The sequence below is a fragment of the Myotis lucifugus genome, unplaced genomic scaffold, assembly GCF_000147115.1.
Source record: "Myotis lucifugus unplaced genomic scaffold, Myoluc2.0 scaffold_1, whole genome shotgun sequence".
Taxonomy (NCBI): domain Eukaryota; kingdom Metazoa; phylum Chordata; class Mammalia; order Chiroptera; family Vespertilionidae; genus Myotis; species Myotis lucifugus.
In genome coordinates, this window is record NW_005871049.1 from 25477774 (window position 1) to 25495735 (window position 17962).

The 17962-nt window shown below is 35.8% G+C and overlaps 1 protein-coding gene across 3 annotated transcripts in view; it reads left to right on the forward strand.

Annotated features, from left to right (window-relative positions):
• FSTL5 (follistatin like 5) overlaps window positions 1-17962 on the forward strand; it is a 579511-nt gene that overhangs the window by 375901 nt on the left and 185648 nt on the right. For all 3 annotated transcript variants that reach the window (XM_006081840.3, XM_023753401.1, XM_006081839.3), the window contains exon 7: window positions 11956-12122. In XM_006081840.3, the coding sequence (XP_006081902.1) occupies window positions 11956-12122 (167 nt within the window). The remainder of the gene's footprint in view (window positions 1-11955; window positions 12123-17962) is intronic.

Sequence of the window (17962 nt, forward strand, 5' to 3'; positions counted from 1 at the left end):
GTATTTAAATAGGATTTCTAAAGACCTGTAGTTTCAAGGTAGTGATATTGTTTAAAATTATGCCTGGAAATCCTAAGAGAAGTACATTTTAAAGTAATTAAAACTACATCATATGCAGAGAAGATGCAATCCTAGCTTTCTAAGTGATATAAACCCCATCATTGTTTGAGCAATCATAGGATTGTAAAAATCCTTAAATGTAGGCTTTTTTGTTTTGGGAGAAATGATAATAAATCAGGACAATCTTTTTTTTTTTTTAATCCTTCAACTCTATACCAGTTTACAAAGTATTAATGAGAGGACAAGTTATATATATATATATATATATATATATATATATATATTAGAGGCCCGGTGCACAAAAATTTGTGCACTTGTCCCTCAGCCCGGCCTGTGCCCTCTCGCAGTCTGGGATGCCTCGGGGGATGTCCACCTGCTGGCTTAGGCCCGCTCCCTGGGGGATTGGGCCTAAACTGGCAGTCAGAAATCCCTCTGGCAGCCCAGGAGCCCTCGGGGGATGTCCACTTGCCAGCGGAGAGCAGGCCTAAGATGCAGTCGGACATCCTTAGTGCTGCTGAGGAGACAGGAGAGGCTCCCGCCATCACCGTTGTGCTGGCAGCCATCAGCCTGGCTTGTGGCTGAGCAGAGCTCCCCCTGTGGGAGCACACTGACCACCAGAGGGCAGCTCCTGCATTGAGCATCTGCCTCCTGGTGGTCAGCGTGTGTCATAGTGACCAGTCATTCCCAGTCGTTCTGCTGTTAGGGTCAATTTGCATATTACCCTTTTATTATACAGGATAGAGGCCTGGTGCATGGGTGGGGGCTGGCTGGTTTGCCCTGAAGGGTGTCCTGGATAAGGGTGGGGGTCCCGCTGGGGTGCCTGGCCAGCCTGGGTGAGGGGCTGATGGCTGTTTGCAGGCTGGCCAAGCCCCCCAGTGGGGACCCTCACACCATGGGGGTGTGGCCAGCCTGTGTGAAGGGCTGGGGACTGTTTTCAGGCTGGTGACACCCCCTTCAGGGTGGAGGTCCCGCTGGGGTGCCTGGCCAGCCTGGGTAAGGGGTGGATGGCTGTTTGCAGGCTGGCCGCAACCCCTTCACGGTAGGGGGTGTCCTGCTGGGGTGCCTGGCCAGCCTGGGTGAGGGGCTGAGGGCCGTTTTCAGTCTGGCCACATACCCTTCAGGGTAGGGGTCCCCACTGGGGTGCATGGCCAGCCTGGGTGAGGTACTGATGGCTGTTTGCAGGCTGGTCAAGCCCCACAGTGGGGACCCTCACCCCATGGGGGTTTGGCCAGCCTGGGTAAGGGCTGAGAGCTGTTTTCATGCTGGCCACAGCTCCTTCAGGATGGGGGTCCCCACTGGGGTGCCTGGCCAGCCTTGGTGAGGGGCTGAGGGAAGTTTTCAGGCTGGCCACGGCCACAGGCTGGAAGCAGATATCTGGGATTTATTTGTCTTCTATAATTGAAACTGTGTTGCCTTGAGCGGAGGCCACAGCTGGCCAGAGCAGGTGGGAAGCTTGGCTTCCTCCATCACTGGAGCAACCAAGCCTCCTGCTTGCTTCAGCTCCGTGGCTGCTGGCCGCCATCTTGGTTGGGTTAATTTGCATATAGTCACTCTGATTGGCTGGTGGGCGTGGCTTGTGGGTGTAGCAGAGGTACAGTCAATTTGCATGTTTCCTTTTTATTAGATTAGATATCTTACTTGTCCTCTCATTAATACTTTGTAAACTCCCTATGTCTTAAGTGTGAATGAGGAAATTAAGATAAGCAAATATTGATGATTTTTCAGAAAAGAAAACCTAATTTCTGATTGTCAATGAAACACTGCACCAGAGAAGTTAAAAAGGCAAGGAAGAGTTTATCCAATGCTTTTAATACAGGAGTTAAGACTTTTGAAATAGGGAGAGAGACTGAACTCAACTCCTCTGAAACAAAAGGTAGCAGATATCAAGCTCTGGAATGAACAAGTGGAAAATTCTGAAGGACAAAAGGGTGGAGGTGAAGTTAATCAACTTGATTAGACCACAGGTGTCTGTTAATTGGTGCTTACCAGATTTAGGCTCTGGCACTCTCCTGGAGACTGGTGTAGGGACACTGTCTTACTTAATGACCATATTTCAAAGGTCCTTGAGAAAGACCTTCTGAGGTTGTAAAACTGACAAGAAGATTTACATCTCAAAAGGATAGATGAAGTTTTTACAGTTTGCAAATTTCCTAAAATAAATGTTCTAAAACAGGGGTGATCAGAGGTTAACAATCTGGGTAGGTTTTGTCTAAAGTTTAGTCAAAGGGAAGGAAACAAGCCTGCCTTGGTCAGATCCTGGTCCCTCTGATTTCCTAGAGAAGGAGGTAGCACAGTTGACATGAACTACTTGGAAAATTTTCCTTCTCCAGAGCATTTCTTCTCCAAAGCATTTGGTGGTTAAAGACACATTTGAATTAAAATGTTGCCTATTAAAATGTAAACACTTTCTTGGAAATCAAGCTTGTTCACAGATTAGCACTGTGAAAAAATTTACAAGGGATCATCTGATTGCTTCCCTACTGGCTAAGAAATGTGTCCTGGGAATTACTATTTTTATTGGATGTTAGAAAGAGAAAGAATGATCATTGTTCTACATGAAAAACTTGGATAAGATAGACCCCCATGGGATGCTACTATCCGGGAGTAATAAATTGCATTTGGACAGGATGTATTTAACTCTTCACAATTTGCACTGGACTCTAGAAGTAGCAACTGTCATAGTTATTATAAAAATGTATATTTATCATTTACATACCTCTCAAAGAAGATAAAAATGCATTGCTTGCTTACAAACTCATCTATACTAATAAAAGGGTAATATGCTAATTAAACCAGATAGATTGGACGTCTTCCGGATGTCCTTCTGGACGAAGCCATGGTGGCAAGGGCCAAGGCGGAGGTGGTTAGGGGGATCAGGCTGGCAGGGGAGAGCAGTTAGGGGCAATCAGGCTGGCAGGCAGAGGTGGTTAGGGGCAATCAGGCAGGCAGGCAAGTGAGTGTTTATGAGCCAGCGGTCCCAGATTGCCAGAGGGATGTCCAACTGCTGGTTAAACCAGCAGTCAGACATCCCCCAAGGGGTCTCAGATTGGAAAGGGTGCAGGCTGGGCTGAGGGACCCCTCCCATGCACAAATTTTGTGCAACAGGCCTCTAGTACATATATAAATGGGAGCAGTTTTCATGTATTCTATATGCAAATTATCTTATGCTTAGTGTTCTGAACCTAGACAATGAGCATAATCCAATAGATCACATTTAAATTACTATAGCATGTGCCAGGTATGTAGAAACAGCAAGGTAGTTTCTCAAGGACTAGGAAACTTTCTGTAAAGGGCCAGAGAGCAAATATTTTAGTTTCTGCATGACATAAATTTTCTGTATCAACTAGTCAAGTCTTCCTTAACGTATGGCTTAACAATGAAGAGAGTTCTGAGAAATTTGTCCTTAGGTGATTTCATTGTTGTGTGAACTTTATAGAAGGCACTCACACAAACCTAGATGGTATAGCCTGCCCCACACCTAGGTTATACAGTGTAATCTTATGGCCCATAACATTTATTCAGCCCATCATTGACCAAAATATTGGTTTGTAGTGTATGAGTGTATAGCTGAAAGCAGCCTAGATGATACCATAAATAATGAATGGGTATAGCTGAGTTTCAATACAACTTTATATGCAAAAACATGTGATGGTGGGCTGGATTTGGCCCATCTGCATAGTTTGCCAAGCCCAGGACTATGGTAACATCTGCTAACATGAATAAAACGCTAATATACTCAACTCCTTTACAGCCTACCTAAGTTAATGCTCTACTTGCAAACCTTTGGGTGATGTGCATGTTGTGAAAAAAAAAAAGAAAAAGGAAAAAGGAGGCAAGAACTAAGAAGAATTAAGAATTTGTCAATAAACTTGGAAGTGACAAGAAAAAGAAAGGCTCTGTAGACAGAAATGTCTTTAGAGTTGAAAAGGGCAATTCATTAGCTGATTAGAGCTTGACTGGCTTGAGAATAGCAGACTCTTTTTTGTAACTTTCTGTTCATCAATCTTGAGAAGCTGTTGACCTGTGCATTCAAAGAGAGATTCCCAGGCTCAGAGCTGACTAAACCTGATGTCTTCCCAAATGTAAATGAATAAATTGTTATTCCACTCTGAACAAAGATATTCTGTGATTTTTATTAGTTCAGTAAATCCCCAATAGCCTAATTAATTCTGGATGAATTGTTAAATTTGTTTCTGGATTTGCATAGCTGAGACCGCTTCATCAGACACTGTGAAGAGCTGCCAAAATGTCCAACTACAAGTGGCCAACTCCCCATCTTTCACATCTATTTGCTGTAACATATTAAAGAATCTTTAACTGGAAAACTTCATAGTGAAGGCAAATGCTCTGGAACCTAGTTTCAGTTTTATCAGAAATAGCAGCATGTTAAGGCAAGTAGCAATCTCTTTTATCTGAATTGTTTTATTTAGGCAAACAATGCTAAAGTGTTTCGTTGTTGTTTTTTCAGTCTGAAAGGCTCAGGTTCTATTACACTGAATGCAGGGAAGAGTTCATTCATTGAGCTCTGTGTGACTGACAGTAATCTTAAAAATAGTGAAAAAAATCAATTTATTAAAGAAAGAGCAAATAACATGTCATTTGATTGACTCCAACATTAACATCCTGGGGTTTCCTAGAGATAGTTGAAGGAATAAGTTGAAGGCTAACATTCTTTCCTTTTTTCTCTAATAGCTTTTTAACACACCACTGAGCACACTGTTAACATACAGGAATGGGTATTGATTAGCTGATTGCTTTACCCTGACTGACAAATGAGGATACACAGCCAACTCTACATGTTAGATTCTCTCCTTCATATGTCTATGCAATTTCTCTTCTTAGTTTACTTAAATCTTTTAAAAATTATTAAATATAGTAAGTTAATTCAGTATTTTATGTATTTAGTAATTCAGGTATTTAGAGTATAATATCACACTTCCTCAAATCATATATGGTATTTATACCAATAATTCATACATGAAAAAGACACTTGATTATTTCAATATTTTCTTGGTATTTTCTATAATTTTTAAGTGGAAGACTGATAATCACTATGTTCCATAGTCTTTTATTTTTTCACTAGAGGCCTGGTGCACAAATTTGTGCACGGGTGGGGTCCTTCAGCCCAGCCAGCCCGGGAGGTTGGCCGGCTGCTGGCCGCGGGAGGTTGGCTATGGGAGTGCACTGACGATCAGGGGGCAGCTCCTGCATTGAGCGTCTGGCCCTGGTGGTCAGTGCGCGTCCTAGTGACCAGTAGTTCAGTCATAACAGTTGCTTAGGCTTTATATATATATGCATATATTTAAGTACAACCTCAAGGACATGTACTCTACGTGCAAGAGTAGAGCCAACGTAGAGCATAAGCTGCCTTATGAGCCATGAGCCTGGGTTTTTCCTCTCAGCTTAAGTAATATCTATGAAAATAAAACCAATATGATTTTATATAAACAGTGCCTTTCTCAAAGTGATCGTAATGTTTCATTCCTAAACATGGTGAAATGGTGCCTATCTTAATCTACAGATACTTCAATAGTTCTTTACTGTTTTTTAAATATATATTTTTTATTGTTGCTAGTATTACATATGTCTCTCACTTTAACCCCCTTTAACCCCCTCCTCCCAGCCCCTACCAACCCCCCAGGTCTTCACCCCACTATTACCTGTGTCCATGGGCTATGTATATAAGCATATAAATTCTTGGTTTATATATTCTCATTCCCCCAATCCCCATACCAAGTTATGTCAGTCTTAACAGCTGCAGCATATTCTGAATTTACTAAAGGCCGGGTTCTGTAATAAGTATTTTAAAATGTCATATATTATTTTCATAATACTGTTAAAAGGGGCCATTTTTATTTTAAAGATGTAAAAATTAAGTCATAAAGTTTAAATAACTGTCAAAATCTTCCAAATAGTGTGCATTGGAAGTCAAACTGAGGCAGACATCGAAGTCATGTCTTGGATCTGGGTTTTATCCTTTATGCTATTCAGACTTCATTGTCAGTAGCTTGTATCTTTTCAAGATGACTACTTTGCAAGATGTCCAAAGACAAGATATTTTTTTTCTCTTCTGGCCAATTATGATCAAGGACCTGAACTCCTTCTGTCTTTGCATTAGCCATCCTTAGTATGTTGAGGAAAGTTCCTATCTGATCGCAAGATGGCTGCTGAAGCTTCACTATATCTTTAAACATAATAACATCAGAAATAAAATAAAAACTCAGGATCACAACAGCATTTACTGCATAGGGTGGTTTTGAAGACTAAATGGAGTAAATATTTAGAACAATGTTTGAAAAATAGTAAGTGCTCAGTAAATCTGATGTTTATTCTCTTTTACTCTAGCCTGACAAGGAACAACTCACTTGTAAATAAATGTTAATCTTGGTAGACTATACCTTGAACTGTCAATGCCTTATTATTCCTACCTATACACCTTTAATGTTAAGTCATCCAGTTTATGCACATTTGAAGTTTTCCAAATCATATACTTAAAATTAACTTGACTACTTTGGGCAGCTACCTAATTTTTTGTTGGAGACAATTTTGTTAGGTCAGGTGTCAAATGGAAACTATTCTTCATAAAAAAGAATTATTTTCCAGTTATTAATGTCATACATATCACTGAGTGAGTAGACTTCTTCACATATTTCAGTTTAAAATTCAATTGTATATAATTATTTGAAAGAAGGAAATTAAATAAAATCGAGCAGAAAAGTTGAATGATAATTGTGCTATATTCATGAGACCACAGAAGAAATACCAAAGTCATAAAAAAAGAAAATGAAACTCACTATTGTTAACATGTAAAACTGCTTCAAGTATTATCAAAATGCAGTCATATCTATAATATTGTATTGTCGTTACAGAATTATAAAGAGAATAAAAATGAAATTCCACTTTTGCACAAAACCTTTGCTTCACTGTTTTATAGAATATCTTTTTTTTGGTAGCCATTTTATATATTTTCCCAATATTTTTAAATCCCACCAATGACATAGGAAGAAATGACCTTTTTAGTCTAACGGCTAAATTCTTTTATTTGTGCTTGTGATTCTAAGTCCTTTTCATGTCTTTCAAATAATTCCATTCTCACTCTTATCCTTGGAATTTTATAATTTTAATTATAATGCAAGCATATAATAGTTTATAGATAAGCAATTAGTATCAAAAGTTCTAGACATTTTATCATAATAAGTTAGTGTATATCTTGGCCTCTCTAAATTAGGTAAGCATTAGCATTTATCTTGAAATCAACTACTTCTTCAAAAAAGATAATATCAGAATAGCCCAATTAGTTAAGAAGCTTGTCCTTGAGTAATTGTCATTTCTTATTATAAGAATAACTAATTAATTCCACCTAGGATTCTTGTGTTTTTTTGTGAAGTATTTCTGACTTGATAATTTTATTATTATTTGTTTTTAATTAGTAATTTCTTTTAGTGAAATAGAGAAGGGAAAATAAATGTTATTTTAAAATATTGTGGGAAAATTTTTTTCTAGGCTTCATTCATATAAGAGTCATAAGCATGATCAGGGCAATAAGATAATATGAGACTCATATTTAAATGAATTAAATGAAATATTCAATATAAGTCTGAATTTAGGAAGTTGAAAAGGTATAGGTATTTAAAGGAACAAAATTATTTTTATGAAAAATTATGTTCTTATGATATTGAAATAATTTATTTTCAAGTAAAGCTACTAAAATTATCTTCTTTTAAACTGGTATGTCAAAAATATTCATAATATTTTGTTCCCAATCTGTTCCTTTTTAAAGCCACATACTATTTTTACCCAAATTCCTATTATTATTCTTATTACCTCGTTGCTATTGGAAAAATTCTTTATTACTACTTACCTGCTGTGGTTGAAGTTGTGTTCAACTATACTTGTCTCTTTGGCTTCAGATTCTGCCAGAGGAGACTTACATTTTTTTATTCCTTTAAAGTAATCTCTTAATATTCCTCTAAGCCAACTTGTGAAAATGAGAAAGAGACCTGCAGGGAGAAACTATTTTACAAGTTCTTAGCTTTCGTTGTAATCAAAGGAAAAAAGCTGGTCTGGAAATGACAATAATAGTCTTTATTCATAACATGAGATCAGAAGAAACACCATAGCTTGAGCTATTTTCTTGAGTACTTGAAACGGCCTCTGATCAGATGCACAATTTACATACCGGAAGTAGTACTGAAGTATTTTTTTTAAATGCTCAGTATTATTTGTTATGCTTAGCCTATATGTTTTTACCTTTTACCATGGCATCAGATTACTTTTGATATTGTACAATGCATAATTTTGATTAAAAAACTTTCAAATGTGCATTATCACTGGAGCTGAAGGAATGAAGCAGGTGCTAAAATCATTGATGTTAGTTGTTGCAAAGCAGTTGTCTGCGTATAACTAGCATGAGGAGTTTGTGGGTAGATTATTATAAAATAAAATATGCCATCATTCATGTATATTTATAAAATATAAATTATTCATAATTGGTAAAAGATTATTTTCACTATTTTTCTTTGAACTCACATTTCTATAATAAACTACAATTACCCAAATGTACACATACTCAGAGACAACCAGTAGCTCTTAAAATCAGTTTTAAATTAATTTATAGATTGATTCACAGATATTGTTTCAGGTTATTAATGCATTTCTAGATATAACAACCATTTATAAAACATAAATATGATATGTTTTATGTCTTTTATTCATCATTAAAGCATTTTTGATAAAATTTAGAACTTAAGGGTAAAAATGTTTAACATTTGTGATTTTGAGAGATGAGATCTTTACTTGTTAATAACTATCACAAAGATTAGTAAAGGTGAGCACAATAGCTATGTAGAGAAAATAAATCTTACTACTAAATTATTTAAGGAAAGGACCACTTGATTTTGATAAGTAACAAGTGAATATAATTGAATTTGTACATGTAATTCTATGTAATATATAAGGGAAGTGTTGAAACGTAGCATGAAATATGCAGGAGAGAAATATTAAATAGTTTCAAAATGCCTATCATTATTTAATAATACATATTGCTGAGATAATCTTAAAATCAATTTAAAATTTAATCTCCAAATTAAATAAAAAGCTTTGCATGCTAATATTCCTGGGTGGATAGTAATTGTTATTTCAAATTATGCATCCTCTCAAAAAAATTATATTTTAGGAAGATGTCCCATATAATGTTATGCCAAACCTCAGCATTTATTCTAACATGTTCATATTATCTATGTAATGTGTAACTACCAAAATCTCACCCAATTCGAGTGACCTGGGACCTAATACCAGATAGAGGAGGTTAGTGAAGAGATTCTAAGGTGACTTAATGGCAATTGTATTTCTAAATGTCAGAATAGCCAATGCCAGCATGCTGTTTTTAGAACCAGATGTCCCATTATATCTTATATGATTTTAATAGGAACCAGAAGCTGAAATTTAGGAATGTTATTGGAAAATTATTAATAATTCTTATATGATACTCTACATAATGCTATTATTTTTATAGTATCCTCTCTCCCTATAGTTTATAATAGTTATTTTTTAAAAAGAAACACTGTCTGCAAATTTCAATTTTTTCTATGTTTAATTGGTCAAATATAGTTTCTTTTAGTGATTTTATGTAAATACTAGAGGCCCAGTGCATGGATTCGTGCACCAGTGGGGTCCCTCTGCCTGGCCTGCGCCCTCTCATATTCCAGGACCCCTCAGGGGATGTCAGACTGCTGGTTTATGCCCAATCCCCTCAGGCCAGTGCATGTCATAGGTACCGGTTGAATGGTCAAATAGTCAAATGGTCGCTTAGGCATATATATATATATATATATATATATATATATATATATATATATCATAATGAGCATTAAAGAAAGCAGATTGAAAATATTTCTTATATTCTTATTCAGAAAACACTGAAATAAAATGTGACTATGAATAAATGCCATGAGGGAACATTAAACTCACAGTACAAATGACTGAGCAAGATGCTTGTTACCCATTTCATTCTTTCAGTGATAAACTTGGGCTGATGTCTCTTTTAGGGTCTAAAAGTGTGCCTGCCACCTTCTTTGACTAAACAAAACAATGATGACTTAAATAACCTTGGCTTTTAGATTTAGATACTAGGATTTATATAAGCACATATAAAAGTCAATATATTTCTGTTTATTTTCACCAGAAAATAGTGTGTCAGCCAGTGATCCTGTTACCGTACAGTTGGAGAGTGCCAGGGATGACTCGGGAAGGTTCTGACACTGAGTGTGCCAAAGGCTAGAAAGATGAATGGATAAGGCCTGAGCACAAAAAAAGCTAGCAGGGTAATTGGATAGAAGAAGAACTCCCTCCCCTCCCTATCCCTATAGGGACGGTGGGATTGAGCAGGAAGGTGAGATAATCTTTGGAACTGGAATCCACCATTCTCCCAGGTGCAGGCACCTGAAAAATCCTCTTTTCTTTTGCACCAGATCGTGTCTCAGGAGTCTGGCTTTTGCTGCCACAGACAGCTGAAACCATTTTGTTTCATTCTTTTCCATGACAACTGAGATCACAACATTAACCTAACATGTGCATGTAGGGAATTATTCTGGCCTTCTGATACAAAGATGTGTGCCATTTTTAACTTGTTATAGTACCAACAAATTAAAGATCTATTCATTGAATATTTTATAAATACTAGAGGCCCGGTGCATGAATCCATGCACAGGTTGGGTCTGGCCGGCCCACCCATGGAGGCTGATCAGGTGTGGGGCCGGCTGGGGGGAAGGATGCTGGAGGTTGGCTGCTGGCCCCACAGCCAATGGGGGCCCAATTGGGGCCAGGCCAGCGGGGGGGAGGGGCATTGGGTGGTTGGCCAGCTGGCTGCACCCCTGATTAGGGTGGGGGGCCTAATTGAGGGCCGGGCCAGCCAGGGAGAGGGGCTGCAGGAGGTTGGGGGGCAATTGAGGCCCCGTTTATACCAGTTGGCCCCCACAGTGTGTGTCATAGCAACCAGTCATTCCAGTCTTTCTGTTCTGGTCGCTTGGCTTTTATATATATAGATTTTATAAAATTCATTTGGTTAGTGTTTCTCTTAGAGTGTCTGTGGAGGTCAGTTAAAAAGTAAAGGGTAGTTATCACCTGGATGAAAACTGGTAGGATTATTCGAGTCATCTCTCAGGATAATGGACTAAGACAGAGTTATTAATTCCCAAAATTGGTAAGGATTATCTGAAAACAGAAAAGGAAAGCCAGAACCAGATTATAAATTATATTTTTGCTTCAGCATAATTATTATAAGAAATGTATTTAATGATTATTTTAAAATATTATAATTAGGTTTAAATTTTAAAGATAAGTATGTACCAACACTATCTGATAAAGACAACTATCAGAATTTCACTTAATTGCTGTTTGGTTGGCGAAGTTTAGTTTTTCCTCCTTCAACTTTGCAAATAAATCTTATTCTTTTTGAGTCAATTTATGTTTCCCAGCATAATGATGTATTTTGTCTATTCAGCTATGGCTGTATTCTCTGAAGCCAGCCAGCAATGATCTCACCTCACCTACAATATAAATCTATCAGTGAATAAACAATATCATTTTTATTTCAATGCTAATGACACACTACATGTCGCTTTGGCAGTTAAATAATTTATTTCTCTTTTGGGTGCAACTGCCAGACTTACTATAACTCTACTTCTGATATTCTGATATTCATTTCATGTTTAATAGTTCTTTCCCTCATGAGGATGCTTGTCAATCAATTAAATTGAAATGTCATTCTGACCTTTTATTGGAAAAAATTTACTCTTTTTTTTCATTTCACCACAAGCCTGAATTGCTAGTATTTAAAAAAAAAAGTGTATACAAAACTATGTGCTCATCAACATTACTGACACTTTCTCCTTATAGAGGTTATCCAGTTGAGTCTGCCTGAAGATCAGAAACTAAGCATTACGGCGGCAACTGTGGGACAAAGTGCTGTTCTGAGCTGTGCAATTCAGGGAGCTCTGCGACCTCCCATCATCTGGAAGAGGAACAATATTATTCTAAATAACTTAGATTTGGAAGACATCAATGTGAGTACATACATAGACATTGCTTTTTAATTTGTATATTTCATGTGACATACTCTAGACTTTGTGAAGTCTAAAGAGCTTAATGAATATTGGGTGCAGAGTAGAAGAGAATTATTGACACATTGTCATATTCATTCTACTGACCAGGAGGTGCACTGTAGATGATTGGAAATTATCTAAATTACTTATATAGGTGTGCTAAGCAGGTTATGGAGCACTGTAATAGGTATGAAATCACATCAACTTAATCCACAAAAGCCTTACTTTCAGAATTTCTCTAATTATCAGTAATTAATTGTATTATGCTTGAGCCACACCCTATATGGTTTATAAAGTGTTAAAGTGGATAAACAGTAGTTTTTTGCTTCAAATACTTTATGTGTCAGAAACAATAAATATTAATCAAATAAATAAAATAAAAGACTTACTTTTCTAGAATAAAGGAATAAAGGGACATGTTTCTCCACTCTGACTCACTCCTAGAAATTCATAATGTAGATTCAATTCAGTAGGGAATAGCTCCAAAGTTAAAAAAACACAAACAAACAAAACAAAACAAACAAAAAAACATGAAAAACAGAATAAACTTCAGGATTTTTTTTTGTTTCTTTCATGCTATCTGCTAAAAGTGAACATCAAAAAGTGAACATCATCCTAGACATTGAAAAGAAGTAAAAATTTTATGTTAGGGGCTGTCTATGGAAATGAGTTGGTACAATCCTTTGCCTTGGTGATTTTGAGGTTTTATGATCTCTTTCCATATAAATTTCAATTATTTTTTATCACTCAAGAAAGCCATTGTCTATGGCCTTATTCTTTGCTGCTTTCAAAGAACTGCTAACACAGGCCCAAGAGTCAGTCCTGTTTGCTACATCTTACTAATTAATATTATTTTTTTATGTCCTCAAATGATTCAAAAACAGGTAGCTTCTGAAATATTAATTTGTTTATTTTGATAATTTTTTTTCTCAATTTACTTATATGGAAGTTCTCTGGGAACTTTTCTCAGAGGGTATATGGAGAATAGTTTCATTCTCTAAGCTATCAAGACTATTGTGGCATAGAGAGCTATAACCTCAGGAGCATGCAATATTCTTTGAGAGGTATGGCCCTAGACAAAATCTACTTGGGTTTGTCTTTATGCCTTTTATTTTCTATCTCTGTCATTACTATCAACCTTTCCACTCTTATTTTCCAGAAGACCATGTATTCTAGGTTGCTGTGGTTTGAAAAATCTCAAAATAAGCTCATTATATTGTTTCAAAAGTAAGGAAGAGTGTGCTATGTGTGTTGTTCTGTGGACAACTTGCAATGGTAGACCTACTCTTGTGCATGTATCTTGTAAATTAATTTGCTTACTTCCTAATTCTTGAGTATGTACTAAATGTTTCAGATTTCTAGAAAAAAATGATTATAGAAAAGTTAGGTAATTAAAATATATGCAAATATCAGATAAATTCTAGAATCAGTAAATTGATTTTTATTAGATAAAGTTATTTTGGATACATTTCATAGAGTAGATACATTTTGAGGATTTTAAAAGCACTTTCAATATTTTAAAAAGTTTAAATTTTATCTCCAGCCATATTTAATTAAGTTGAACAAAAATTAATAACCTATAGTGTACATATAACTACCAGTCTTTCACATAAAGCTGCAGAGAATAGCCAAAGATATCTTTGAAAGAAGGGATATTTATTTCATTTCCCAATATAACCCTGGTGTTTTTTGTTCAGTACTATGACATCAACTGTCTAATTATCTAAATAAATTTAACCATTTACCAATATAGATAAACTAAAACAGTTATAAAACATTAAGTATTGTGTTTTGTTTTATATTTACTTCTGCTTAAGTAAGGCCTTCACTATGTAAATAACATCAGTCATAAAAGCTAGGGGTGGTCAGTGTTCAGCTTCAATGGTGTCTTCAGTGGGCCAGTCCCACTATACTGCTTGTGTATTTGTGGCTTCTCACTCCCCAGGGATCTCCTGGATAGTCTATGAGCTCCCTAATATCTTTATTAAATTCATTTTCTGCTTAAAACTAGCTAGAATGGGTTCCATTGTTTGACAGTAAGAATGGGTCTAATTAATTTCTGGGATCTAATATATTAAAAAACATCTATAATAACATCTCCTTAAAATGTATTTTTTGTTGTTAAATATGGATATCTGATGTGTTGAAAGATCAAGATGATTTTACTATAGTAAATTACATCCATACTTTGTTTATAATCAAAGAAGACTTTCTAAAAGTTCATATATGAATCATTTTAAAAACTTTTTATTATTTTATTTATTTCCACAGAAGTGGGTTTAATTCCCATTAAATTATGTAAAGTTAAAATTATAAGTGCCTTTCGTGTCAAAGGGAATCAGTGAAAATTTGCAATAATCTTTCTAATTCTTTAACACATATAAGGCAGGATTTACTATATATTTACTTAGTCAATACATAAATACCTTTTTTTTAAATAGCATAACTACTCCTAATTTTTTTATCCACCTACCCATTCTTATATGTGGAAGAAGAGCCCTTTCATGAATTACAAAGATTATTTTATTTATTTAATAGAATGGATTCATATTACTACTTATTATTTCACTACCTCATTATCTCATTAGCCCTAAAAATAATTCCATGAAGCAGAGATTCTTATCCTTCATTTACTCTGTAGATATTTATGCTAAGAGAGTGAAGGCCAAGGTTGTTGACCTAATAAGTGGTGCCTCTGGGGTATTTACAGGACCTGATTGACTCTATAACATAAACTTGATCTGTGAGATTTTTGTAAATGTATGCTGCCCTTTGGAAATTATATTTCAACTAATTTTGTCCCTATATGTTACAAATAGATTTAATATTCTCTGATATTATACATGATACTGATTGATATTCAACTGCTGTTTGGAGCTTTTTCATTTTGCCTATCTTCTCTTTTGTACCAAATGAATAAAAGGACATCACTTAACTATTAGAGAGAATATGACACAGTGGTTTGCGGGAAGGGCTGGCGTTACAGACTGTCTGGATTTCAATTAATACCCAGTCTCTTGGGAGTTACGTGCCCTCAAGCAAGTTAAGTTCCCTAGGCTCCCACTTCCTAAGCGAAAATTGAAGAAAGAATAGAATAAACTCATTGTATGTGTGTGTGTGAGAGAGAACTATTGAGATAAGCCTTTTTAAGCTGGTTATACTCTATAAGGCTCTTTGTAAATGTTCAATGAAACTAGGTTCTTGTTTTCTCTCCTTCTTCTCCTCCTTTCCCTTGTCTTTCTCTTCCTCCTTTCTCTTTCTTCTTCTTCCTTCTCTTTCTCCTAATATATGTTTCAAGGAACAAAGATATATCCAATCTGCCTAAAACAATAGAAATTCAATGTTAGGATACATATAGTAATAAGGAAGTTTGGAAACACAAGAAATGCCAGAACCAAATTTTATCCAATTATAGTGACTAAAACTGGAAGACCTTTATCTATTCAATCTAGCTTTAGGAATCATGCTAATTTATCTCTCTGTTAGCAATCTGGTATTAATCACTGCTCCAAAGATCATTAAATTCAATCAGCTAGTATAACATCATCTATTTGTATGCGTGTCATCCTCTTTCTGCCCAAATTCCTGAAAAAGGTAATTGGTTTATTTTGATCATCTTGTTTTAGGTGGAAGGTGGCACACAAACTATAATTCTAATATTATTGTGTCTGAGTCTGAGTCCTAATCCTGGTCTGTTCAGCTATAAGCACGGGTTTGCAGGTGAAGAGCTATGAGATATACTAGCAGAAGATGGCTCTCCTATTAACCTTACTTCTTTGCAGCTGGTTCCTGGGCTCAGCATCCCCTTTGTTAGGGGAGCTGAATTAAGGAAGGCAAGGCAAACGTAGATACATGGTATAGATTTGAGAGAAACATCATTAGAAGATAGAATTGGCTGACAGGATTGGCAGCGAAGAGTGAAGGAATGAGAGGAAATAAAATGCAGCACCATTTCAGATGTGCTCACTTTACCAAGAAAATTTTCAGTAAAACCTTGGATAGCAGAGATTTTTATTTTCTTTGTTCTTGAGAGAAATTAGGTTTAAAAATCTAAGCCATTATTGTGTGTATCTTATTTATAATATCTCTAATTTTTACCATTCATTATAATCTGGTCTTTATTCAACATTGAAATTAAATAATGTCATATCAACCTAGATTTCAATTCTAGTTGTATAACTTTCTAGCTATGTAACACAATGAATTGACTGAAACGATTTAAGCTTCAGTTGATTTGTCTATAAAAGGAGAGATTATTATTAAATCCAATGACACATACCAAGTGTTCAATAAAATGTTATTTATTTTATCACTATCTATAGCTTGATTCAATATGGCATTGCTGATCGTGTTAATAACAAATGTGAAGCCCCATGAGGATATTATTTCTTTGAAAATAACCTGATATAATATATATTATTATGACTTTCAACAACTTTACAGGTGAACTTGCTAGATAAAATACAGAATTCTCAGGTAATTTTGAATTTCAGATATACAATAAATAATTTTTCATTATAGGTATGAACCAAATGTTTCAGGGGATATACTCATACAAAAGTTATCCTTGTCTTCTGAAATTCAACTTTGCCGTATTTTATTTGCTAAGCCTGGCACTATATTTACCTGAAAATTGGTTTGAATACTGCGTTAAGCCACTTTCCTATAAGTGATTCTGTGGTGTATATCACTGAGATTAAAAGTTTGACCTATTCACATGAATTTAATCCATTCCTTTGCAGATTCCTGTTGTTTTCTCACTCTTAGTATTTGTTTTGTGACTTGTTTTCTACATCTATCTATCCTGTGTTAGCAGCTGTGTCCAGCACTGAGTAGAAGAGACTGGGAAAAAATAGTGAACTAAATCCATAGGAGTTTATTTTTCCATAAAATATATTGACCACAGCTGGCATGACTGCTCCACAAAGCAGCTAGAACTCAAGCTCCTATCTTCTTCTGGCATTCCAAGAGCATGGCTTTCATCTTCAGGTCATGTCAGGGTTCAAGAGGGCTGTTGGAGCTCCAGCCACCAATCTATATTCCATCAATCTATAATCCAGGTCCATGGCCATACAAAGCAGGTGCAAGACAAATGGTTCTTATTTCTGGAAATCCCACAACTGTTTATGGGTCACTGATGAGCAATAACTGCAATAACTGTACTAGGGAGGCTGGTAAATACAATTGTTCACTCACGTAGGCACACTGCTCAGCCTTCCATTACAAAGGAGGGACAGGAAAGCAATCTCTACATTCCCATCAAAGGCCATCCAAGAGGATACAGAGTGTTCTACTTTATAATTTTTGTTTTGTTTTTCTTCATTGATTGAATATGATTATCCATCTGAATTCAAATTGAAGCAATTCTGCGTAGCATCTTTATTTCTTCGGTATTTATGTCAGACTTTAATTTATTTCTTTGATTGTTTTGTTTTGCTTTTTACAGGCCTTTTTCTTAACTGTTCTTTTTTTTTCTTTTTGTATCCACTTTGATGAGTTTTCCTCTGATGGTTCTTAAGATAGTTCTATTCATGCACTTTTTGAAGTAATTCTCACCATGTATAGTTGAACTCCACTCAAATCAAAGCATTCTGTTGATTTAAAAAAAAACCACTCAAAGACAATAAAACAATTGAAATGATTATTTTAATTCAAATCAGAATCCCATTGCAGATGTGGCAGCTTACTAGGTATTTTAAAGTGCTAGAGTGTGTTGTTGTTGTTTTTTAATACAAATCTGGCAAAACTAGTTCTGGTAGATAACATTCAAAGCATAATAAAATTTTCCTTATTTGTCTAGA